This window comes from Acanthochromis polyacanthus, chromosome 10 (assembly GCF_021347895.1).
Source record: "Acanthochromis polyacanthus isolate Apoly-LR-REF ecotype Palm Island chromosome 10, KAUST_Apoly_ChrSc, whole genome shotgun sequence".
NCBI classification, from domain to species: Eukaryota; Metazoa; Chordata; class Actinopteri; family Pomacentridae; genus Acanthochromis; species Acanthochromis polyacanthus.
Window position 1 is genome coordinate 16,163,208 of NC_067122.1, and position 27,004 is coordinate 16,190,211.

Consider the following 27,004-nt stretch of genomic DNA (forward strand, 5'->3'; position numbering starts at 1 on the left):
AGTCATTTTTCCACTGTGGTTATGCTTTATTGGAAGGCTGTTTTAATCAGTGTTAAAATACATACACAAATATTTCCATGAAACAAATAAATATGACCAAAATTAAATCCTGAAATAAATATATGGGGTAGGGCATATATCAGTACATGTTTTAATTGAATAAATAGTTTTTTTAATAGTATAAATACTACTTTTGTATTTAATTTTTTCCCCCTAATGACACTTTTTTCAGGATTTATTGGTCATCCATATTTATTTATTTAGCAGGATTTTTAATTTATTTAATATCCAACAGCATTCAACAGTGCTACTTTTTAAAAATATTTATTTATTTATTTATTCTTTAAATATCTGATTGCTTCTTTTAAGCCAAGAACTGCCCACCTTTTCTAATCATAAACAGAATTTTGTAGCAATCCTTTGACAGACAACACAACAGCAGAATACCTAGTCAGGCCAAACAAACAAGACAAAATGAAGGTGAGATGAAGTTAAAGTCTAAACAACAAGACAAAAAAATGCAAAAGTTTAAAACCAATATTCCAATAAATTCAAATAAAAGAAGAAAAGCAATCAAAGCCCTAGAAAGTCACAGTAAGACGACTTGTTGCTTGTTCCTTGTGGTCATGTTCTATATTGTGGGTGTCCTGTTATGACATGAACTCTGTCTCTCACCCTGGCTGGTGTCAGACTGTATAATTGGGGCGGGAGCGCGCCTGTGAACGCGCGCCCCGCAGAGCGTCCTTTTGGTTTCCATGGAGACGGCGGACAGCAACAGAGCGCGGAGGGAGAGGTGTCCGACGGCGACTCGGGTTCTCATCATCAGGATTTCACCTTTAACTTCCCAGCGACGGGTTCCGGGCCTCTAACGGGAGCTGGTTTCTGGCAGAGTCTCCGTTTTGGTAGTTTGGTGAGAAACTAGTTCATATTTTCCTTTTGAAAAACTAGCTAGCAGCTCTGAGTGTGTTACCTGTGAGGGGGGACAGGCGGCTTTCTTGACTAGCTAAATGAAACTTTATATTCTTCCGCCATTTGCCTGCTGAACTGCTTTGTAGAACCATGTGGCATCACATTCAAACGTTCACAGCGTTATAAATGGGATTTTATGTGCAATAAGTTGGTTAAAAGAGCCTAATCGGTGTGTGTATGGCTTCTTTATAGCTGCGATCAAACAGTGACTTTCTCACAGAGCTGCACCTGCACGCTGACTTTATTAAAACGGGACGTGTGAACTTTGTACGTTTGGATGTTCATCAGAGGGGAACAGGTGGCAAACATTTAACTGAATCTAGCTGTGGTGGTCTTTTTTTTCATAATTATTACATTTTCTAGTATTTTCCATTAACTATTTGCGGTTTTGAGCCCTGTAGTTGAAGCTAACCTGCACGTTTGATTAGTTTTTGTTTTGAAAGATAATTTTTAAAGTACATAAACAAACACATACCCAATTCTAACACACTTTTTCCACATGCCAAGAGAAGCGTTACTTTATTATTGTTATTACCTTTATTTAACCAGGTTAGTCCCATTGAGATCCAAGATCTCTTTTACAAGAGAGACCTGGCCAAGAATGGCAGTACATACAGTTAAAAACAACACATTCACACATAAACATAGACATAAAAATACAAATAATTAAACAAGATTAGTTAAAACAAAATATTTGGTCTCAATTAAAACATTTTCACTCCAAAAGCCTGGATATGATTGGATTGATCATAGCCTTAAATGCATTCAGAGATAACAAACTTTGGAGTTTGAGCTCTGACTGCAAAATGTTCCATGTAGTTGGAGCAGCAAATCTAAAAACATTCTTCCCTACTTCCGTTCTGACCTTAGGAACAGTGAAATGAAGAAAGTCCTACGAGCGAAGGCTGTAGGCTCTATTATTACTAATAAAAGCGATGATAAATCAGATGTGATCATCTCAAGAATAGCCTTATAAATAAAGACATACCAGTGTTTGAGCATGTGGACATATAAAGAGGGCCACTTTACTTTAGAATACAAGATGCCGTGATTACATCGATCATTACTGCCCTTCAGTGGCTAACAGTGAGTTTTACAGTTGATTTAAAGGTCCTTGAATATTCTGGACTCTGCAGATGAAATGCTCTGGAAGGGCCTTACTGATGTTTCCTCTTTTCTGATTATATCAGCTACCTGCAGAGGATCCTGACAGGCAAACTCAGTATCATCTTTAAAATCTTCTCTTAAATTTCACTTTTGGCATTTGACCTTTTCTTAACTCATGGTGATTGTTGTATTTATTTCAATAATTTCATCTTGTTCCATTCAAAGCTCTGATTTTTATTACTTTATTATTTGTTTTGATTTATTTGTAGTTTATTGGTATCATTATTATTACTATTTATGGGCCATTTGTTATGTTTGTGTACTCTGTACTCTCCATGTCTGTTCTTGAAGGTGGGTTTGCTTATTGACCTGTTTCTAAAGCCCTTCCAGACAAATTAGTAATTTTGTGCTAAATAGATGTGCTTACTTAATCTTTCCTTACAGCAGTACCTTGGATTAATTCCTCCTATCTTTTAGCAGCGCTGCAGCTGAATGACCCTGGAGGTTTCATCCTGACAGATGGAGAGCAGCTCTCACACATTGCCACCCTCGTCCCTGTGTCCTCTGCCGGTCTCCTCCTCGCCCCAGCAGACGTCCTCAAACGGTTGGGTTTCTCTCCCACTGTCACCTATTTCCTTCCCCCCGTCCCCTACATCACTTTCTCCAGCTACAGCAGAGTCCATTCACTCCTCCTCCCCTCTTTCACACTGCGCTGCGTCCCATTGCCTCGAAGGACAAAGCGTACAATGCCTGAGCCCGGAAAACATATCTGACCAAGATGACCTGACCTGTCTCAGCTGGCTGCACCAGAGAGGGAACCTGCTGCCGCTGCAGCCTCTTGCCAAAATGACACCGCTGGCCCAGCAGGAGTCCTACACACCCAGCCAGCCACCTCCTCCTGCCTCATCCAAGCCGCCGTACTCCTTCAGCAGTCTGATTTTCATGGCAATAGAAGATTCCCCAAACAAGAGTCTTCCAGTGAAGGATATCTACGAATGGATTGTGAACAATTTCCCCTATTACAGAACGGCCACTGGAGGCTGGAGGAACTCTGTTAGACATAACCTCTCTCTGAGCAAGAGCTTCCGTCGCATTCAGAGGGACAAGAGCCAGGTGGGTAGATAACAGGACACTCACACACTGACCTCAGATGCTCTGTAATAAAAACAACAGTTAGGCCTCTCTGAAGGGAAATGTGTATAATGAAAGCTCCCTGACACCCTCTGATGTGTTGGTGTTGCTTAAAGCTAACATCTTTGCACGGACACTGCAGTCTGAATGTTTCAAGTGGTTTGGTGTTTTGTTGCAGTCTGTGGGGAAGGGATCGCTGTGGTGTGTGTGTCCAGAGTACCGGCCGACGCTCCTCGAGGTGCTGAGGAAGACCCACAGTTATCACAGCACCAACAGCAACCTGATAAACAAGCCTGAGCTGTGAGTACGATCACATAGATTAACCACGTCAAACAACTGATACCATTAATGGTCTATATTATTGTTTTACTTTGTGAATTAAAGTGGGAAAAAATGGGTATTTAGTGTTCAGTTGACCATGATATGGAATTCAATGAAAAAAAAAGCAAGCAGCTCCTTACATCTGTGAAGCTGCCGGCTGGAACCAGCAGCTGTTTGTCGTACTGTACTCATCAATAAATAAGCAGTTACCAAAAGTGAAGGAGATAAAGTTTCTGCTGACTGACTCTTAGACAGACTCAGACTTTTTAGTGATACTTCCTTTAGTCGATAAGAAAAATATTTAATAAAAATGATAGTAATTACAATCCAAAATGTGAGAATTTGATCCCTTTTAGTTTGTTTGTGCTTTAAAACAAATTGAAATGGAATGTTTTCATATTTTGAACTGTAAATTGAGAAGCAAAGAAGCTTTTTCACATCTATTTCATGAGACAGGAGTGTGGGAGGTAGACAAGCAGATCAAAAGGCTCCAGCACACTATTAAACTTACAAAAATACGTTTTATAATGACATTTCAGTGCTAGACCTTCATCACACAAATAGTGATAAAGAGGAGACAAACTGAAATGGAGTGGAAATGACTGTAAATGTGCAAATGATCACATTCACTGTGTACTATAGAGAAATGAGACAATTTAGAAAATTAAAACAATCATAATTGTAGCCCAAACAGTAGATTTACTCTAAGTTAGAAAAAGAAGCAAAATATGAACCTACTTTTCATAATTTTATGTCTCTTAAAATAATTTTTAGCTGAATAATTGTACAAAATAGTGACGAAAATAATTATTAACCTTAGGCCTACAAACTATTAATTGAGTGATTAGTTTATGTTAATACAGTATACTCTTCTGGGTTGCTTTCTTACCGCATCAGCACAATATAATTTGCCAGCAATAGCAATCTCAGTGATTTTATATATTAATGACACTTACCATTAGCCTAGCCGCGTTAGACCCATGCTCTGAAGATGCAAGGCACCCTGGCAGAGAATTAAATTCGTTGCCATGGGTTGTCTAGCGCGGCTAGGCTAACTTACCATATCAGCACAATATAATTTGCCAGCAATAGCAATCTCAATGATTTTACATTTTAATGACACTCTGTTCCTGAAATCTATCTTAAAAAAACAAGACAACGTGCTACATACGTGTCGTCTGCCTTGTATGTTGTGTACAGGTTGGAAGGAGCTGACTATGAGGTGCCCACAGTTTGTGATTCAATGGAAATCTCAGGTTAGTGACCCACTCCAGGTTCATGCCTCTGAATTAGCACACGACTCTGCATATTTAACCCCTTATGAATTTCTTTTAGCCTGCAGTGTTTCATCAGCGCAGTAACAGCCCTCTGTGACACTTTTATTACCTGAAGCTTTTCTCCTGCTCTGCAGCTTTCTCAGCATGCAACATTGTTCCTGTGTTTGTGTTCTGTTGTCATGGCAACTACCCTCTATTACCATAGCAACCCAGCAATAGCCACCTTTATGAGTCCCCTCGTTTCATTTCTGAGCCTATGCGCTATACGGGCCCATGTGCTCGCTGGAGATTCTGACAAGTGGCTGTTCAATCAGCCTGTCTGAAAAACAAGTTATTACTTCTAATGTTTTGTGTCATTTCCACTCTTGTGCTTCTTTTTTATTTTCTCACGTAGATCCTCTTGCTCACACCCTGCTCCTCTCTGCACCCTCACCCCAAATCCTCACCACCGACAACCCAACCTTCGCTGAGAACCCCCCGTGCCTTTTGACCCCGGATCATGAGGAGCTGGTCACCATAGAGTCGGTTGACTACCAACAGGAGGAGGTTTGTGAAAACATGGAGAAGGACCCCCTGTCAGACAGCGGCTACATCGAGTTACACTATTACCAGTCTAACCAGTACCAGTACCTGGTGCTGCCGGGCGACACCGAGCTGGACCTGGAGACTGTGGAGATCCTGCAGCTGGACGCCGAGGCCCAGGAGGCTGCTGGATCACTGCTGGACCTGGCAGGTGGTGGATATTAATTCATATTTAATAGTCGCAGATAAATGCAATGCTCGGTCCGCTGCAGTCAAATACGACTTGGGATTTATGTTGGTTCTTCCTGAGATGCTGTCACTGCCCTGAAACTTGTGTATTGTTCTGTAGTTTGATAACGATTTAGATCAGCTTGACTTAAGGACTAATTTAAGACTATGGATCATATTACTTCATGCGTATTCAGGCACTTTTCAATGCATTTAGAACCATATCAAACTGAAAAACGTGGACAAAATTATATTTAAAACTGAGGCGAAAGTATTAATACAATAAATTTTCTGGGTTACCACTGTGATTCTTTTTTTTTTTAACAGATTAAGTGAATTCTCAGGGGTGGCAGGAGTGCTTCCAGCTCAAGTAGAGGTACTGTTTTTTGAAGATGCTTCCCAAGTTAAAGTTTGATCTATACACTGTTGAAAGTTGTTCAGAAGTTGCTCTTTTGAGGAATACAAAGCACACTGACTCACATCCACACTGTCACCTTTTAAATATGTGTTATAATCCTCCTCCAGTTCTTCAGCGTGGTGAGCGTCTTTTATGAATAAGAACATTTTGTAGATTTAATGTAGAAAAAAAGTATATTCACATAATTTTCCCTTTAACACTGTTACTATAAGCTTTTATGGAAATATCGTCATTCTAAACATAGTTGAGTATGACACCCATTTAAAAAATATTTATAATGTAGTAGCACTTGTAGAAGGTACTCAGAACAATATAATTATTGCTGATTATGCTTCCATTTTTTTTCTTTGAAAAAATTACAAATAATAATAACATTCACTGTGAAATGCCACTATTGAATATCTGTATGCTCTGTAGAAAAGACCTCTCTGTCCTAAATGCTGTTCCTTTCAAGTTGTATGCTGAACTGTTTCTAATAGAGGGTTAGACCTGCAGATTCTTGGAACTGATATTCGACATTTTTCCAAAAATCAGGATGATTATTTTTATTTTACTTTGATTAATTTAGAAATGCACTACTTTGGCTCTAATGCAGCTGTCTCTCTCTACTTGTATTAACCCTCTATGGTCTCAAGCAATGTCTTGCCCACAGCACTATCTGACAAGTAATACACTACAAGAAATAGAATAACTATTGAGAAGTTTCTGTTATTAAATATATGTAAAACACACATAAACAAAAACATTTCACTAAAGTCTTGTGTTGGAATTTGTCTTAGTCTAAATTTTGATGTCATTTAGATTTTTTACACAAAGATATATTGCTTCCAGGTATCAATTATCGGTCTGTGCGATTACTAATGATCTGTATCAGTGCAGAAAAAAATACCTACTTTTTAAAGCCCTTTAGAAAAATCTTTACTTTTGGTTGAAATAGGCTCTTTAGTCCTTCTGCACAGCAGTAGCTTTGATTCATTTTTGCCTACTCTTTTAGCTGAGTAACCCAGGAAGTTTCTTTCTAAGAGACAGATAGAGAATAGATGTTTTTACTGCCTTTTATATTCCTCATTCTTTTACATTGTATTTGCTGGAGATGATTTTCTGTATATGATGCTACGTCGTTGAATCCCCGAATGTCTCTATTTTTTTGTGGATTTAAATCTGTGCATATGATCTTGTAAACTAAGCTGTCTTCAACCAGGAATGGTTTGATTGGAATCATTTTGATAAATCACTGCCATTTGACCCACTTTGCATTTCAGGGTACACCAAATTCCTGTTTGTCAATTGTATGTATTTTCAAAAGTTTCAGGTTTTGTTATCTAACAAATAAACTCTGTGATGCTGTTCTTGTGAATTTAAACTTCATGTTCTTACGTTGTTGCTGCTTTTTCACCCTCATCCTTGTTGCTCTTTTTTAAAAATGTTGCAGCATTTGGTGTATTGTGGCATCTGTGGAATGTGTTGTTTACATTTATTACACCGTTAGAGGGCGCAAAACTCACAGACTGTAGGACCAAACACAGTCTATGACGTTTTAAAACAATAAACAAAGGCCTGTTGCGAGGCTACAGTATTAGTTTCGTCCGTGGAAATATATCACAAAAACGATTTGCATAAATGCAAAACACCTGAACCGTGCTTTACATCACCTGTCCGTAACTCAGGATCAAAAACTACATTTCATGTAGCTTTGACGTATATGTGGCACAATGGGACATGTAGTCCATAGACAAACTACGGAAAAAGCATGAGGCTGGCTTTAAACTAAATTTCCCAGGTGGCGTCGCGGTAGGCTGAAGGCGGAAGTGTGCGAGCTTCGTGGTGGAAAAAAAGTTCTCATGGTTGTTTTCATGCCAGTGTAAAAAAAAGTTACGTTTAAGTCGTTTGTCGACTCTCATGAGAGTGTGTTGAAGCCGATTGAAGACACCAAAGGTAACATGACACCGTGACACACGAGCTAAAGCTGACAGATAAGTTATTTACAGGCTCTTTAAATACTGCTGCAACAGTCGTCTTTTCAAGTCCTTTCCAGCTACTGACGGGTACATGTTAGCACTTTGTTTTTGTTCGAGTACAGCAGCTATTTGTGCTATTAGCCTACCAGCCGTTAAGTAACACGTTAGCATGATAGATGTGAGCTTTAGTTTTCTGTTCAGCTGATGTAAAACGTCCACGTTAGCGTTGGTGGTTTGTTTAGATTAGTTGTACCAAGTACTGCCAGCTAGAAGTGGCTGTTGCTAAGATCCAGCAGTTGAATTAGAGAAAGCGTTGTACATTTTAGTTTATCTTCTGCCGTGTTTGCTCATTAGAAAGTACGTGCAGATTACAAAATATGGTTTTGTCAGAGCTGCAGTGTTTGCTTCATTGCGTGAAGTCTGTGTAACCGAGTCACTGCAGAGAAATGGCTGGCATGCTGCTCCTCACTGCCACACCTTTGAGGTGATGAGGTTTGGCTCGAGGAGACAGCTTTCTCTGGGTGTTATGTACAGATATTCGCCCATTAAAGCACCACCCTGTCTTACTCATCATGGGAGAGCACATCCCTCCCAGGAATCAGCGACAATGAAGTCCTTTGAAGCAATGAAATGAAGTATTGGGAGCATGCTGGAGGCAAAGCAGCACGACAACCATGAGAGCAGCCCACAGTTAGCTTTGCACAAAGATAAATATTGTCTCTGATGGAAAGATCAATGCATGGCTGATTTTTATTGATTGTGAGGGCAGAGGCGAAATGATTTTCACTATGGAAACAGCCTTGTGTGGTCATCATCCATCCATTCTCTATACACCGCTTTATCCTCACTAGGGTCGCTGGAGCTTATCCCAGCTGACTCGGGCGAAGGCAGGGGACACCCTGGACAGGTCGCCAGTCTGTCGCAGGGCTACATATACAGACAAACAATCACACTCGCATTCACTCCTACTGGCAATTTAGAGTTATCAGTTAACCTCAGAATATTTTTTGGACTGTTGGAGGAAGCCGGAGTACCCGGAGAAAACCCACGCATGCACAGGGAGAACATGTAAACTCCATGCAGAAAGATCCCGGGCTCAGGCCGGGACTCGAACCAGGAATCCTCTTGCTGCAATGCGAAAGTGCTAACCACTACTTCACTGTGCAGCTGTGTGATCATCATCTAAATCTTAAATCTTACAGCTGCTGGGGAGACGATCAGCTGCACGGCTCAACAAACTGATCTTTATAGATTTTATGTTTTGCCTACAACTAATGGCTGTTGTCATTTTTGATTAGTCCAACACTGAAATATCTCTGTCTGTTCTTCTGTGGCCATGTTTATATTGACTGACACTGAAACATTTAATCTATCATGGTGGCAATAGTATTTAAATATATAAAATTTCCTGTTGGTCACTGATATAAAATAATGAAAACGTTGTAATGATTAATGGCAAGGTTGAAAGTTTGAGTTAGGTTTTTGTGACATCAGTGTGAAAAAAAATACTGTGGAATAAATGGGTACCTTACATGCAATGTCTTGTGTTTTTTGATAGAAAAAATAATGTAGTTTTAGAATATAGCACCAAAAATTGTGTATCAATAGCCCTTTAGTGACCTTTTGCTTGATGTTTGCTGAAAAGTAGGTGAAAATGACCATATTTTGGTGACAAAATAATTTGAATACACACATTAATCCTGTTGCTGCTTGCAAATTATTGGTTACTTGCTTATTATTAACCTAAGAATAAGAGCTCAATGTTGTGTTCTTTTGAATGAGTATCAGTTTCAGTGGTTGCAATTAGAAATGATGTCATACCAGCGAGTTCTTCCAAAGATGTCCGGTGACAATTTTGTTTGGAAATTTTGAGACTCTAGGTAAGAATTTGGCTTTTGATTCACCCTGTAGAGTTGATTTAATTGTAAGTCTGCATGTACTATTCATCAATCTCTTTGTAATTTAGTTGGGAATAAAGCAGTACCCAGCACATAAGTGTATTCCAACATTAGTTAAGTAAAATCATAACTTTTACTAACCCTACCCCCATCAATTTTCAGTTTGTGAAAAAATACATGCTGTCGTAAAAAAAACTTGCATTCACTCAATTGTCAATGTAGAGCAACCAAAATTGAATCACTAATACCCATTTATATGGTCTATAAGCAGTTTACATTGTTTTAGCCTAACAACTTTAATAAGTTGAGATCAAGTTTTTTTTCACGGCCAAGTTTTCATATTTGTTTTCGAAAGCGTCTGCCAATTTTGCATGTATTCACGTACTTATTCAATGATAAAGTCAATATATCCAGCCAGAACAACTAAGGAAATGCTTTCATATGAGTATAGTTTCATATGATTACTTTGGGGCCAATGAAGGGAATTGGATCAAGTATTGGATCAATTGTTAAATGTGCCTTTCAGCGAGGAATAACAAAATGCAATGAGGGTGTGAGTGGTGCATCTGGTATTGTGGAAATCATAAAAGATTTTGCACAAATGATTCCATTTTCAGATTCCTGAGAAAATTTGACCCTAGATTGATATATTTTGAGTCCATGAAACAGAAATTGATTTTTTGCCCGAAATGTCACTAAAATCTCACTAGAACCTCGAACCTTGTGCAAAATGATCATGTCTGCATTAATGCTGGTGTGTTTGTGTGTGACATTCACAGGGACCAGTACCTCTGAAGAATGGGGAGTGAACCAGGCCCAGTTCAGATTGTCACAGTGTGTAAGGAGGATCACTCCTTCGCGTTGGATGCGGAGGCTTTGGCTCAGGTTCTGTTGGCTCCGGAGGTCCGAGACAAACATGTGGTGGTGCTGTCGGTGGCCGGAGCTTTCAGAAAGGGGAAAAGCTTCCTGCTTGATTTCATGATCCGCTACATGTACAGAGAGGTGACTTCCACTGGAACATGATCGCTGTGTTTCAGCTCTTTGGACATCAGATCATACTCCTGATATCTAAGTTCACATGTGATGTCAGCAGGGACGGTCAGTAATCTGGTACAACTGCATATTTGTCTTTGTTAGTGGTTTTCAGGTTGTTACACTGGTTCATTCCTATTTTTGTGTTGAAGGTGTGATAACCTGAAAATCACTACTAGAAACATATATGCAGTCTTACCACATTAATGCCCATCCCTGCTGTAACATGTGAACTGACTAGTTTGTTAAAAAGGACTGATTTAGTCGTTACCTCCATTATTGGGTGGAGGCTGTCTGACTGCCTTGTCTTTGTTTTTCTGTGCATGTTTTGTAACCGAACTTAGTGCCTAAAGTTATGTCTGCTGTGCTCATTGATGAATTGTACTAATCCCAGTAACTCCATTATCTTTCCTGTAGTGCCACCATTAGGCCATAAACTGCCACTGAGCTTTTTAGTGAAACGAACAACTGAGGAGATAATTATGACCTGAAGTTCTACACTTCTTTGTGTAATGAATTATGTTTAGCAGTGTGAATTTACATTTAAATTTCAGGGCGACGGAATGAGTGACGTCTTTCATTTCTTGAAGCCTCGCCTAAAACCTCATCCTTCCGCTGATTAACAAACTCTTGTGTTTCTGCAGAGCGATGAAAACTGGCTGGGTGACGACGACAAGCCTCTGACGGGATTTTCTTGGAGAGGTGGTTCAGAGCCAGAGACTACCGGCATCCAAATCTGGAGTGAAGTTTTCCTCGTCCAAAAGAGCGATGGAACAGAGGTGCTCACACATTTATATGACTTATATCTTCCACAAGAGTGCACAAATTACCTCTAGAACTACAGCACAGATGGAATACAGTGATCCTGGTCATTTATGAGAGTGGTGTCCTCCTAAAACGCCCCACAGACCGTTCACTACTTGCACAATGTACCTCTGAAGAAAAGACAAGTTTTTCTGACTGGGCACAGTGGTTATCGATGGAAATCAGAGTTTCTGCAACAACTCAGACAGTGTTGAAGACATTACATAACATCAGCCTCTGGATGACGTCCAAGAGTAAAATGCTTGCATGCCCTTTGGCACAAAAGTTTTCCCAAAGAACATGAAACGAGGGCTGATGAATATTGGGAGCACAATCTGTGCTCAGATGAGACCAATATAAATTTAGTCCACTCAGATGGGGTCCAGCATGTTTGGCAGGAACCTGTTTGCCAGCAGGCAGATGGGTCCCCCCTATATAGAGCCGGGTTCTGCTCGAGGTTTCTTCCCTGTTAAAAGGGTGTTTTTCCTTGCCACTGTCGCCTTTGGGCTTGCTCTGGGGGTCAGGCATTTGGGTTCTGTAAAGCGTCTTGAGACGAGTTGACTGTAATTGACGCTATATAAATAAAATTGAATTGAATTGAATGCATGGTCCTGACATTGAAGCACATAGGTGGGATGTGATGATACAGAGCTGCGTGAGAGCTAAGGGTGTTGAGAAGATGACATTTACAGATAGAAACATGAACGCCTGTGGATATGAAAAAAAAATACTGGCTGACAAGATGACTGCAGCTGGCAGAAGAGGAATATTTCAGCTTGATAATTATCCACAGATCACTGCCAAAATCACGCAGGAGTGCCTTTACGAGAAAAAAAGTGAAAACTGCGACCTGGCCAAGTATGTCGCCTGACTTACATCCAATAGAACTCCTCAGGGTGTTTTAAAGAGAAAAATAAAGCAACACCACCTCTACAGCCAAGAGCAGCTGAAATAAAATGTCTGTGGAAGAACATTTTTCAAGAAATACTAGTGTGTCTCCAACAATTAGAACATTTTTTATCAAGCTTAATGTTTTTCACACATAACAGGAAATATTTCAAGAATTTTTTTGTTTTGATGGTTATGACTTTTAGCTCATGAAAGTCAGAAAACAAAGTATTGACTGAATACATGAACAGACTCTCTAGAAGCTGGACTTTGCTGTGTTGTATAGCCTTGTATTTATTATCCCCCGCCTCCACGAAGAGGAAAAGGGGGATATAGGTTTGGCCTCCGTCCGTCCGACATGAAGGGGACAGCTTTTCTCGGGAACTATTACAGCTAGGATTATGAAATTTAGTGTGTAGCTTCACACCATGGACACCTTGATCAAGTTCGAAAATGAGACCTGTGCGATAATATGTAACAGAGTTATGGCCCTTGATCACTATTTTGGATGTAGACTCATAGACATCACATGTGGCGGGGGATATTGATGACCATGTCATCTTGTTCATCTTAGGAAATATGCTAATAATAATAAGACAATTTAAGATACAATCTGATTTTCATGAGGTGTAAGTCCAAATCATCACATAAAACTAAATAAAACTTGAAATGTTTCACTTTGCTCGTAACGAATATAGCATAAATGAAAGTTTGAATTGAATTGACAAAAAATTAACTTTTTCAAAGAGTTCTAATTTTTTTGAGATGCGCTCTTATGTGCAGCACTGACTTCCTCTGTGTTGAAGGGAATTTACTCTGTCATCAAAAATAAAACATTAGATTTTGAATGTTTGTTGCTTCGAGTTCCTACTGTAGGTGCTGTATTTTTCATGTCGTAGATCTACACTGTTCAGCTCTGAAGCAATGCGAATATTGAGAGGCGATGCACTTTAAATCATTTGACATTTAGGTGTTACTGCACAGGAGTCGACCCACTTCTGTTGTTTACTATTTAACATCAGTTAGATAATAGAAACCTTATGAAGCATCTCGTCTCTGCTGCTGTAGGTGGCCGTGGTGTTGATGGACACTCAGGGAGCGTTTGATAATCAGTCCACCGTGAAGGACTGTGCCACCATCTTTGCCCTCAGCACCATGACCAGCTCCATACAGGTGACTCATCTTCGCTGACTGTCACTGCTGTAGTGTTTTCTCAGTATTCTTGTAAAGTGTGCCTACATGGTTTGTCCTTTTTTCTTTTTCTTTTTTTTTTAGATCTACAATCTTTCATCAAATATTCAAGAGGACGATCTGCAGCAGCTACAGGTCTGTTTGATAATGTAAAAATCATCAATAGAAACAGTGATTTTCTGCCTGGTGTAGTTTAGTTGATTTTTAGGACTTTGATGTCAGATTCAGTAGCGAGACTTTAAGAAAAACTTTCTCAATTAAGCTCTTGCCAAAGTGTGCAAGAGTAGCATCAGGGCAGGGTTTTTTTTAATACGTTTTTGTGTCTTTCACAGTTTTGAAGTCTTTTTTATGTTTGACAAATAGTTAAATAAGAACAAAAAACATATAAAACAACATTTAATGAGTAGGTGTGCTCAAACTTAAGACATGTGATGTAAAAATCCCAGGAGATTCTTTTCTGCATCCAACAAAGCGTCTCTCCGTATTTTCACTGCTTAACTTTTGCACACCAGATTATTTTGGTAACGAGTCCCTCCTCTTCACAGCTGTTCACAGAATACGGTCGACTGGCAATGGACGAGATCTTTCTGAAGCCCTTCCAGGTACAAGAGCACACAGGATAATTGCTGATGTTGAACGTTTTAAGTATTTTAATGTCGTTCTGTTAGCCTTAAATAAGAAAGTCTTCTCTTCCTACAGTCTTTGATGTTTCTGATCAGGGACTGGAGCTTTCCCTACGAATACACCTACGGCTTTAAAGGCGGCAATGAGTTCCTGGATAAACGGTTACAGGTACAATTTATGTCCTGTTAGTTTGAAGCATTATACGGTTTAAATAATTAAGTTGTGCACGGCTGAGCTTAAATACTGAGCTTGATTTTTACAGGTTAAGGAGGCCCAACATGAAGAGCTGCAGACAGTGAGGGAGCACATCCATTCATGCTTCACCAGCATCTCCTGCTTCCTGTTACCTCACCCCGGGCTGAAGGTAGCCACCAGCCCTGCTTTTGAGGGACAACTCCGTGGTAAGACCCACACCCTTACATAATACTTTTAGTTTGTTTATGGCTGGTGTTAAGCAGAGTGCTCGTTATACTGACTGGGTCCTGAGGTTTTATGTATTTATTTTGTCAGATGTGGCCCCAGAGTTTAAAGAGCAGCTGCAGAGTCTGATTCCCAAACTGCTGCACCCAGACCGTCTGGCTGAGAAAGAAATAAATGGAAACAAAGTCACTTGCATGGGCCTGCTGGAGTTCTTCAAGGTAACATCTTCATCTAAGGCCCTCTGCTGAATTTGAGTAAATTAGTCCAGAGTTTGTTTGTTTTTTACCGTTTTGGATTATGGAATTAGATATTTGTCATTTCCAGGTCTGAGAAAGTACAGAAAAATGTGTGCTTTGAGGCTGTTGCTCTTTGTTGCTTTTCTTAACCCCTTAATGCTGATTATTGCAAATTCACACCATAATGCTTTCATTCAGATTGCAGCCAAGATAACATATTCATTCCCTCAATGCCAGTTAGAACATATTCAGTACGTACTTTGGAACCTTTTGCAGCACTGGTTTCTCACAGGACTGATCAGAGTGGAACCTAAATGATTCAAACCTGTTATTATTACTATACATCTCTTCTCTCTGCTACAGACAAATTTACAATCTTCCCTTAATTTAGCATCAGCTGGAAAGCAACAACACAAATAATTATTTTTTTAATATAATTGTACATAAATTCAGACATCAAAGGGATAAAACATAAAATTCAGAGTTTGTAAAAGTCAAAGCAGAGTGTTTTTCAGTTCATCTAAAGCAGCTGGCACGTTTAGCTCAGTTTGAGAGAGCGTATTGAGAGGCAGGAAGCGCTCACTGACTGAAGAGACTCTCCTGCAGAGCTGCATGTACGTCACGGCCTGGACAACAGCTCAGCCCCAAAAGCCTCCTAACTGCACCAAACATCCACATTCAGATTCGTCTGAAAGGAAATGCAGCATTTGCATAAATACATGGCATCACATACGATCAAATATTAAGCTCATCTGAACATTTCTGAGTTATGCAGGAGAGAGGTTATTACAAAAGTGAATGATCCTTTCTGCATAAGGAAAACCTACATTTATGACTGCATTCATTGCTGTTTCCGTGGACACTGTAAATACACAAGGCTACACAGATGCTATAAAAATGTATTTGTTAACACTTTTCAACTCATTTTTGGCTCGTTTTCATATAAGAGTCTACTACTAATTAAATATATGCAAAAATATGGTATCAATAATTCAGTTTAAGTGAAAATAACATTATTAAATTAACACCGGTCATCTTCAGACAGATGTTGTTGCTCTTCATTGTAGCTCCATGTTTTAGCATTGCTAATTTACTGTAATGTGTGCTGAACTTGTCTTTGTTTGCTGTTAATTGATTTGTATATTTCACTCAGAGCTACAACCTTCTGTTTTCTGGTATTAGGCACCATTGTAATAAATAGTCTGATTGTAAAATACATGCCAGCTTTTGGATTTTAAAACATCCAGTTGTTTGAATGCCAGGTGTCAAAAATGCCAAGAAAGAAACTGCAGAGAAATCTGGAAATTTGAGTCTGGATGAATCTAACTGAGCAGGAATCCTCATACCTGATTTTTTTATTTACATTTTTGTGTCACCAGGCTTATATCAAGATTTATCAGGGAGAAGACTTGCCACAGCCAAAGACGATGCTAATGGTACGTACAGAGTTAGCAAAGGTTTAAACGAGCAACTAAGTTTTCCTCCCAAGTCTGGTCAGTGGTTCTTACTGCTTTTGACTCTCATGTGTGTGCCATATGTGTGTTTGTCCCGCCAGGCTACAGCAGAAGCCAACAACCTGGCAGCTGTAGCAGCAGCCAAAGATCAGTATTACAAGAACATGGAGAAGGTGAGTTCATGTAAAGGAAGGACTGTGTATCTATGAACCACAGCACTTCGCTCTGTTTGACGATTCCTGTTGGCAATGTGTGAAATGGAAACATAAGAGGGAATTTCTTTTAGGTGGGGCAAGCTTTAAAATGTTTATTGCCTCATTAACCTTTTCAGCCCCAAGCAGCTTGCTTCTGTTACATTTTTGCTCACTGTGGGCTCATTATTCGGCACAAAATGAAGACCTGCTCCTCAACGGACACAGCAGAACCTCAGTTAGAAGTCCAGAGAACTCAGAAATATCTTCTTTGGAGTATAACAAAGTGACAATGTCATAAATTATAAAGAAAAGAAAGCACAAATGTTGAATTTCTTTGATTATTTTTTTACCAGTGCTGAAGAAAATGGTGGCTCCAAAGATATTGTATTAGTTCCATACATTGTCTCCTGTCTGGTCCATAAATATAGCCTCCACTTCCATCTACAACTTCCTGAATTTTTTGTCAGCGAATGCTGGTTTCAGCTGAGTCACTAATGACTGCACTGTTGAGCTGAGGAGTTCGTAATTCTTTGTTTGAATATCAAGATTTTAAGCTTAAAGTTGGTTTTAAAACTGATGGAGCTGCTTGTCACAGATACAGGACCTCAGTAAGTTGAAAATGTGACAATAATTAATGTTTTTACAATTTCTGGCTCTGGTAAGTGGTGCAATTATTTTTTAGGTAAATAACATGCCTTTCAAACCTGCGGGTGGATTTTCGGATTCAGAAGGTTAATCCTCTCTATGATCATGTGAATCTCAACGGCTCTGTTACTTCCTGTCCTTGTCTTAAGGTGTGTGGCGGAGACCTGCCCTATGTGGCTCCCGACTCCCTGGAGGAGAAACATCACTTTCATTTCCGAGACGCTCTTCACGCCTTTTCGTCCACCAAGAAGATGGGTGGACAGGAGTTTTGTGACCATTACCAGGCACAGCTGGAAAAGGAGCTGGAAGAAATGTGGCAGTCTTTCAGCAAGCACAACGAGGTAAGAGGTGTTTGTTTTAGCCACTTCATTTCTTTCTGTTTCCTTGAAAGAATGAATATTTAACCCTCCTGTTATGCTGCGGGTCAAATTCACCCTTTTTAGAGGAAAAAATGTTAAAAGTACTGAGTGTCCCAAAAAAACTGACATAATTTGAGATGTTCGTATCGACTACGTGGTCAGGAGAAATGATACTTAATAGGATTTATTTTGGACAGAAAGTGTTTTATTCTACAAACTGCAAATTAAAAATTTTGGGGATGGAAATTTTATAATGTTCCCAAGTTATTACAGATGTTCAATGTGTGTGACGCTGCACACATCAAGTTGGAGGTGGAGTTCCTGCCACACTCGCTGCAGCAGGTCTTGAAACTTCTTATGCTGCGTCCAAATCTGCTTCCCTGTTGGTGCTTGTTCATGAACTTTTCTAACAAATTCTTATTGTCTATTCCTGAAAGCTGAAAAATACAAAATGGTTACACCTTTTTGAGCAACAAGAGCAAATAAATTTGAAACAAGTTATTAGGTGATGAAATGATGTCAGGTTTTTTGGGGCAACTTTATATTTTCACTATGAAACTTAATAAGTGTAGACAACATGAAAATGGTTAATTTCACGTATTTGCAAACCCACCCTGAACAGAGGAGGTGTCTTGATTTGTCAACATCACTCCATGAAAAGAAAAAAAAATTAAAAATGTGAAAAGCATGGTGTTTTTTTTAATCAGTGATGTGTAAAACTATTGTACTTTATACGTAGGCTTTCTTCTGTAAATTAAAAAAGTTTTAACATGCATTTTTTTAATGAAAAACTAGTGATTTATCCTCAATATACCATGATCTGTGAGAGGTAAAGGACATCATTGTACTAAATATTGATTGAAATGGTTACTAATGGAGCTCATAATGAGATATAAACAATGTTTGTGGGGACTTTTTGGTTACCGGCATTTTTAGATAATTAAATATGACCCCGGAACTTTACTGCTGTTCCTGTGAAACAAACCTAACAGGAGGGTTAAGCATATAAAAAATCTGACTTATAAATGTGATTTTTGCAGATTCCTGAGTTATTTCTAACCACTTGTTTTCTTCCTGGTTGTTCAAGTCAAAAAATGTCTTCAGCGCCTTCCGGACTCCTGCCGTGCTGTTTGTGCTGGTGTGCCTCCTCTACATACTGTCAGGCGTGTTGCTCTTTGTTGGTCTGTCCACCTTCGCCCTGGTGTGTGACTGCATTCTGGGTGTGGTCATGATGGCCATGCTGACGTGGGCCTTCATCCGCTACTCTGGTCGATACCGGAGTGTAGGAGGAGCCATCGACCAGGCAGCCGGTGTCGTCCTGGAGCAGGTGAGAATAAAAAGAGCTGTAGGTCATTTCATGTTGACTCGTGTGTTTGTTTTGCATATTTCACTTTTTCCGTTTGTTTCAATGCATGCATCTATTGAGCCACCAGAGGGCGCACTTGATGTCGAAAACAACAACAAAAAATGGCATTAGGGAGTCTCTGGATAAAGAATAGTAGTGGCCCAGTTTGGAAAAGAAAAGCTGCTTACGAAACACAGTGGATTATTTAATTTCCGCTTTCAAAAATGACGCTCAAAAATTATATTAGCAGATTCAGATGTAAACTTGGAATGTTGTCACTCTTGTTAAAGATTTGCCTTCACCTTTAATCTCTAAATCACCTCAGAAGATGTGGCACTGGAGAAGTTTGGATGCTCATCTTAGAACAGTTTCCTCGTTTTGGTGTAATTTCATAAACAGACCGCAGGGATTTTCCTGGCTCAGAACAGGCCTCTGAGGAGTGACTACACACGGCAGAAAGTAGGATGGGTCCACATGCAGTACAGGAAATGAGTTTGTGTTGCCTTGTTTAAAGAGGTCTAGATTTCTTTCTGTAATTTCTGACAATTTTTAAATGGCAAACAACAAACTGTGTACAGTATGAAAGTGCTTGGTGGTGAGCCAGGCCAAAGTTAAATCGTTTCTAATCTTTTGACAGCATTTTAACCTTTGGTTTGAAAAGAAAAAGGAAGTGGTTGAGATAACAGGTCATGTGGGCTGCTCACTGAGTACTCTCAGTGTTCTCTTTGGACTGAAACAACCCGTTTAAAGGGTTTTTAAGGGCTCTGTCTTTGAAATTATTACATTTTCAACCTCAAGTGCAAATCCCATCCCCAAACAGCTGACGGACACAAAGCTGTGGTATTTTATGACTCCGATTCTGGGCTTGAGTTTGGCTTAAATTCACACTTGCTTGTTTTCCCAGCAAGTTGCTCCATATTTAGTAGGTTACACAGGTGCATAAGCCTCATAATAACGCTAACTTCAAACAGATCCTGCCATCTTTGTGTGCTTCATGTTTTAAAAATGGGCCTTGAAGGTTAAAATGTCATCCCTGTATAGGAGCACAAAAGTGTTTCATAGTTATATAGTTAATATGTGATTATTTAAGACCGGTTAGTGCACTGGAAAGTGTACTTATTGCCCTGCATTTAGCCTGTTACAGTGTTGAGCAGCCATGTGCTGACTTCATTAACTGTTTTTTGGTGCTGCACAGGTTGCATACGGTGGGTTTATCAGGGCTTGTTTGCTGAAAACGGCTCAACTGTTGCTTCTTGAAACAGAGGTGATAAGAGTGGTGAGACTGAGACATGCAGCAGATGAGTGAGCCATAAACAAAAACAATAAGTTCATTAAGCAACCAGTGTTTGAAAGTGTCTGGAGATTATTGCAACCACTTTAACAGTCATTAAATTAAAAAAAAAATGGAAAAATTAATTAGATAAAATAGACAAAGTTAAAATGGTATGAGCTCAGGATCCAACAAAGCAAGAGAAAATAGAAACTGAAAGTAATGACAACAATAAAGTCTCACTTACAGCCTTCAGAAGCTGTTAAGTGTTCTTTCTTGAGTTCAATTCTCTTCTTGACACAAAACCAGAAGTGGTTTGAATTGATCGACTGCACTCTTAGCAGCACAGTTAAAAATAAGATGGAAGAGGCTGCGAGGTTTCAGTGAAGTAACCACAACAGAACAACTGAAGTCAGCAAATGTTGTAAGAAGCACTTCTCCCAGCGAGCCGTCCAGTGAACCGTCTTCCCTGTTTTCTGCGTTTTCAGGCCACCGTGGCGCTGAACAAGTCGAGAGGGACGAACACCAGCGTCCAGAAGAAATCCAGTTAGAGGACGTCGTCTCGATGCAACGCAAACGGCACAAACACAACACAAGCACACATGCAGCACTAAAGCCTTACCATGCCTCCCATTGGAACAAACATGCAGCTCAACACGTTGGCACAGAAAAACAAAATGATGCCAATTCACCAGCATCTCTATTATGCACATTTCTCTGCTTGTCAGAGTTCAGGCTTAAATAAAGGTGACCGGAGGCAGGGACTCCATCAGCCCAGCCCTCTTATTGATACGACGTGTCTTAAACCGACACTGCCATCGTTTACAAGTTTACAATTGGTCTAAATAGACAGGTCAATGTTTACCTTTAAACTTAAAGACAAAAACACATTTATTCTTTGGTTGTATATCGATCAGACAGGGTGCTTTTCAGCATAAGCTTCTGCATCTTTATTTACCTTTATAAATGCTGGCTTTAAAGCTTCTACATTTATACATATTTCTGTGTGGCTATATTTTTTACGTATCAGCCTTAAAACATTCCACTCTTTTTGTAGATTTGTTTTCTATTTGATATAAACTAGCATTTTCAGGAGACCAGAATAAACGCACTTTCCACTTAGCATTGCTGCTTTTAATGGAAGTTCAGTTGAAACTTAGTTACGTGCACTTCTTTGTTTATTGCTTGATGGAAATATGTTACACTTTGTAGATTTTCATGCTAGATAATAGAAAAAAAAAATACATATTCCTGCAACAAATATTTCCGCAAGAGCTTCAAACTCCAAAGAAGAGACATTATTAGAATATAGAAAAAGTGTTGAATGCCCAACAGAATAAAACTAGTTGACCAAAGAGTTGTCTTTAAATATTGTTTGAATTATATTTTGATTTACTCTTATCACTTTGAATTTCAGTGAATATAAGCTAAAATACATTCACGGGACTTAAATCCTTGAAACAACTTAAAAATTGCAATGATTCCAGATAACAGAGTAAAAAAAATCTTGCTATACACTAGCATGTAACACATAGCAACCCAGAGGCTTAAATGGACCAAATATAGAAGAAAACAAGCAGCAAAAACCTGCAGTAAATGGGACGGTATGGCTGTCCTCTGCTTTGTGTACAAGCGCTTCAGCTGTCAGAAGACATAGACTGAGATTATGTTTAAATTTAGTTGTTAGAAATCCTCAGCATGTGGCCATATTAGTCATGTTTGCACCTCAGGAACTATTTCCTGACGTAATGCTTTTAGCCACCATTCCTAGCCTGAGATATCTGAGAGAAAATGCCGATGGTGGTCATTGCACGCTGATAATCAGGCTGCAAGTAAAGGAGATACTGAAACCATTTCACAGTAGCTCGTTCTATTCAAGGTTTAGGGTTTGGCTTTATTGATCCTAAGTAATCTGTATGAGAATGATTCATATTTGTATTTGATAAGGGCTCTTTCTCTGACAGTCATCACCATGTAAGGCTGTCAGTCCTGCTTGATCCCATGGCGTGCTTGGGTCAGACCTTTGCTTTGAATGACTTACATGTAATGGTTGTGTAACAAAAATGAAACCATATTACGGAACGGGCAGAATAGTAAATTTGAGCTTGATTCTTTTGCTCTTGCTTGCATGCGGACATTTAACCAACCTGTAGTATTTTTTCAGGCATACAGAGAATTAAAAAGCCGGACTACCCGGTGGATTTATTAGGTTTAGTTTTTCTTTGCGGGGCCAAGCAGGACTTGTCAGGCCAACTCCGAATGAATCAGGTAGTGGATTAAAGGACTATGATTATATGCAACTATGCCCTACATCTCCAAATACATTAAAATGGAGATTTTTTTTCAGCAACATTTGATTGGAGAAGTGGAATAGAGAGCATGTACTATTTATAAATAGATACCAGATTGTATGACATGAGAGCAGAAATAGGATCCTGTAGTCTCTAATGATGCAGCATGGTGCACTTTAACAACTACTCGTATACTTTAAGCGCTCAGACGCACAATAGAGACGCAAAAAGTTGCTTTATTCTCACAATGATTGCATGAGTCATGAGAACACATCCAGATCTGTGATGTTTGAGCTCATTAAGCACTTTTTCCACATCTGTCCTTTTACACAAGAGGAGGTAACTTCAAGTTGTTTTACATGCAGTAACTGTTGCACTTGCCCTCCTTTTTGGTGCTCTTTGCACACAGCTCATTCCAAAAGTACATAAATGCATGCAGTGGAGTAAATGTAGTCATCTTTTGCAGGAGTAGAGTGGCCTTGACTTGAGAAATGCTGTTTTTTAAATGAATAAACAGAGCTTGAAACTGCTGACGCACCTTTCCAGTCTATTCATTCCACTTTTTGTTTTAAAAATTGCATCTAGATCTACCAGTGTTACAAAGATTGTGTGGCAATGTGGTGATTAAAATCACTGAATAGCTTAGATTTTGATCGATTTCCAAATGTACTACATCTGTTAGGTTTCGTGTAATTTAGAGATTTGTGTCTGATGTAATTATGCAGCACAAAACGGTCTGTCGTAGAGTGCATTTGAACATTTTCTCACATTACATCATATCAGATTAAACTGCATTTGTGTTTGAAGAGAGTCAGTACCATGCAATTTAGTTTAGTATCAAACTAGATGAAGAAACCACCAATAAATAGGCAACAAAGTGATATGGAAGATAATATAGCTAGTAATGTATGTACACCCATAGTATGTTGTGTACAATATGAAAGCTAAAATATAAATGTATGTAATTGTTTCCAGTTGTAAATAATGAGCCATAATAGTGCATGTAATGTAATATAGAAAAGGAGTACTGACAATCCATGTATAATATTAGAAGATGTAACTATATCCATATTTATAATACAAATAAATGAATACACATAATGTAATGCAACATGTAGCTTACTGAGCTAATGTAGCAAATTTCACTAGTCTGTTATATTAAATATAAGCAGTAAACCATCATATGTGCAGTAAGTAGTAACCTTAATGTGTTCAAATTACTATCACTGTGTACTGAAAGTATCACTTATATTTGAATGGTTTTTGATATTGTTTCATTCTTATAAAGCCCTTTGAATTAAACTGAGTAGTAACAATAATATGTAGTACATGGGGCTGATGTTTTAGTAATAATAATAATAATGGATTAGATTTATATAGCGCTTTTAAATATGAGTAGCAATGTTAGTGACAATTATCATTTTTGCATTTGTTTTCACCAAATATTTAAATGAAATTAATCATCTGGTTTTTGTTGCAGTTTTTATCAAATAATATATCTGGAGAATAATATTTATAGGTTGAGGCATCTTTAGCATTGCAATTCATCAAATATAACAGTATGTTGTGATACATGCTAACTCTGTCGAAAAATTGCAGCTCCTGCTCTTTTGATATTGTGCTTGTCCATGTTGTCATAATATTTTGATCAATGCTTGAGATTGGTCTTACATGTAGAACATTTAAGCCTAAAAAGTGAAATCCTGAAAGCGTATATGACTCCAGTACTGTAGTACGTACAGCAGAATGAATGAAAGTGATAGTAATCAACAGAACATGCTGTAGCCTGTCAGCTAAGCTTGCCTGACTTGTGAAACCACAGTCGTGAACTCGTGTTTATGGTTTCACAGGTATAAATTTAAGGTGGATACAGGAGATATGCCTCTCTTAATATTACAACACGTGCATATGATGTGTAATAGTGGAAGAGCCAGAAATGCTAATGCAAATTCTTACATATCACCTTCTTCCATTAGATTACTCCTATGTTGAATCACAAAGAATCATCTTTAAAACGGTTCCTTAAATAAGTATATTGGGGTTTTTTGGCTAAAGTTCTTTGGATTTTACTTTTAGGGCCTAAAGACACCATGTTTTTATTGTTTTTTTCAGGTGCTATCTCTTCCTAAATGGTTCTTTGTCGAAAAACACATGGTTCTTCTGTGGCATCACTGTGATGAACCATTTCTGGTTGCATTTAGCGCCTGTTTTTTTTAAATATGTCTAAATAAAGACAAGATTGATGCAGAAAAAGCATGAATTGGTCTATAAAGATACACCAGAATGCTGGAAATGAAGGATATGAGTCATGGAAGTGTTGGGTGTATGCCCCTTTTAATGTATCCCTTTTTCTTAAAGACCAGAGTTTACAAAGTGAATCAAAATGAATTGTTTTATCACAGATATAAAGATATAGTGGTAATATTAAGGGAGGTACAGGAGAATACAGGGAGTCCTTATACATCATGTTTCATTATATTTTTGATTGTGACCTGGTGATTGAATGTTGTGTTCTCCACCATGAGCCAATGCAAAAAAATGCAAACTGGAGCATAAAGTTCACCAGAATGCAGGAAGTGTTCGATGCTGAAGGTTTGCTGGCGGAGGAACGCGAGAATATCTCTTTTCTATTCAAGTGAAGCTTATTTATTGTCTGAATATTGAGTTTTCTTTACATAAATACAGACAGATTCAACATATAGTGTTGACAAAGCACAAAATAGTATGTAAAAATTCACCAGTCTGCAGGAAATTGTTTTTTTAGTGAGTGTTCACATTTTGGGGTTTAAAACTGAATTAAGATGCATAAATTTATAGATAGAAGAGTAGACTTGTGTTGTCTCAAAGGGGAGAATATTAAAAAGGAGAATACATGGGGTCTTAGATTTTATTCTGAAGTGTCAGCCGGTGGCAGCATGGTGTCTCCACCATGAACTGTTGCAAAAACGACAGGAACCCGCTCTTCAAGTTAACAGGAAGTGTAGTGCTGATGCTGACAGTTTCCTGGGGGAGGAACTCAAACCCCTGCAATATTCAGATGAAACATATGTTATATTTTGCCTGAATCTTGAGTTTTCTCTGCATAAATGCAGACATAACCACCATAAAATAATGAAAAAGCACAAATCGGTGCACAAAGATTCACAAGATTGCAGGAAAAAGTGTTTGATGCTCGGAATCACTGGGTGGCATATTATTATTCAAATGGAACTTTCTCCCATGTAAACCGTAGTAGCTGCTAATCACCAAACATCTTGTGCGGTGACTCGATGTAGTGGTGATTTGGGGGCGCTGTGTGATGCGTGTTGTTCTCCCACATAAAGGATGTAGGTCAGCCTGCGTGTTTGCAGATACATTATAGCGGCGGCCTCGTCTCATCCTCTGCAGAAATGTGCACATTCAGCTCCGTGTGTCGGTGTCATCGTGCCGCCTGGACACCGGGCGGCCTCTCCTCTCCTCTCTTTTCCTCCACGCGGTGCCGCCGTGCAGATTTCTGCTTCAGCGGCTTTCTGTCGCTTCTTTCCTTATATGGTGATCAGCGTCGTGGCCCGACCCTCCGCGCGCCGTGAGCGAGGCGCGTGCACCGGGCGCCGCCGCTCACCGTTCACTTCCATATTTGGAAGTGAGTTCAACAAAAACCGCACGAGGGGAGGGGAGGGGAGGGGAGAGTGGGGGGAGGAGGAGGGAGGAGAATTTTCTCCATCCTGAAACCCGCTTTGTGTCCGACTGGCAGCTGAATGTTGGTCACAACATCCCATCACTTATTGATCACTGTCCACGTCATTCATGCGATAGTTAACCATTCAAATTACTCACATTATCACAGTGAGGAAAAACAGTGTAGTAAAACACGTTAGAAACTACAATAAACAGCTGCAGCGCATCACTAGCTGAACATGTATGTTCTAATACACGGTATAAATCATAACATTAGTGCTACAACGAGCAATAATGGTGTTAATCAATTTAGAATTCATTACGCATGATTATTGAAATAACTACGGAAACACATATTCCCATAATGCTCTGCTGCTCATTTAGTAAGATTTGTTCAGGTATTGCTAGCTGCTGCCGCCCACGAAAATACGAAAATAAAATTATCATTAGAAATTGCCAGTGGAATAAATAAAGGAAGGTTTTTAAAAACGATGTTTTTAAAAGAATTAAAACGTTAATAATTGCTACTGCTAAATGGATGCTAATTAGTGCCACATCTAAAACCAAACCTGAAAAATATAATTAAAAACACGTAGAAAATGTAGTATTTCTTCATGTATGTTTGTAATATACTGCGAGCTGACGCTGATTAATTATCACATTAGACTTTCAGCCCCTCCGCGCAGACACAAGTCCTTAAACACATTAGTCAGTAGTAAACAACAAACAACAAACAACAAACAGGCGGACCGTCGTGCCCAACAG

General features: G+C 39.1%; 2 protein-coding genes across 4 annotated transcripts; both read left to right on the plus strand.

Annotated features, from left to right (window-relative positions):
* The first annotated feature begins 617 nt into the window (after positions 1-617).
* Positions 618-7,330, plus strand: si:ch211-145o7.3 (forkhead box protein N2). 3 transcript variants are annotated; one of them, XM_051954286.1, is made up of 6 exons: positions 619-910; positions 2,557-3,189; positions 3,386-3,507; positions 4,729-4,784; positions 5,200-5,538; positions 5,883-7,330. In XM_051954286.1, the coding sequence occupies exons 2-6, from the start codon at positions 2,596-2,598 to the stop codon at positions 5,885-5,887; spliced, it is 1,116 nt and encodes a 371-aa protein (XP_051810246.1). In that variant the 5' UTR covers positions 619-910; positions 2,557-2,595; the 3' UTR covers positions 5,888-7,330. The 3 variants fall into 3 exon arrangements, with proteins under 3 accessions (XP_051810245.1, XP_051810246.1, XP_022052346.1); XM_051954285.1 differs by having other exon boundaries at positions 618-910; positions 2,554-3,189; positions 5,200-7,330; XM_022196654.2 differs by having other exon boundaries at positions 620-910; positions 5,200-7,330.
* Positions 7,331-7,764: 434 nt separating this feature from the next.
* Positions 7,765-23,115, plus strand: atl3 (atlastin 3). The gene is made up of 14 exons (XM_022196693.2): positions 7,765-7,908; positions 10,609-10,831; positions 11,506-11,640; positions 13,622-13,726; positions 13,829-13,879; positions 14,290-14,346; positions 14,444-14,536; positions 14,631-14,769; positions 14,879-15,006; positions 16,404-16,460; positions 16,580-16,651; positions 17,467-17,658; positions 18,764-19,003; positions 20,780-23,115. The coding sequence occupies exons 2-14, from the start codon at positions 10,628-10,630 to the stop codon at positions 20,840-20,842; spliced, it is 1,536 nt and encodes a 511-aa protein (XP_022052385.1). The 5' UTR covers positions 7,765-7,908; positions 10,609-10,627; the 3' UTR covers positions 20,843-23,115.
* The last annotated feature ends 3,889 nt before the right edge of the window (positions 23,116-27,004 follow it).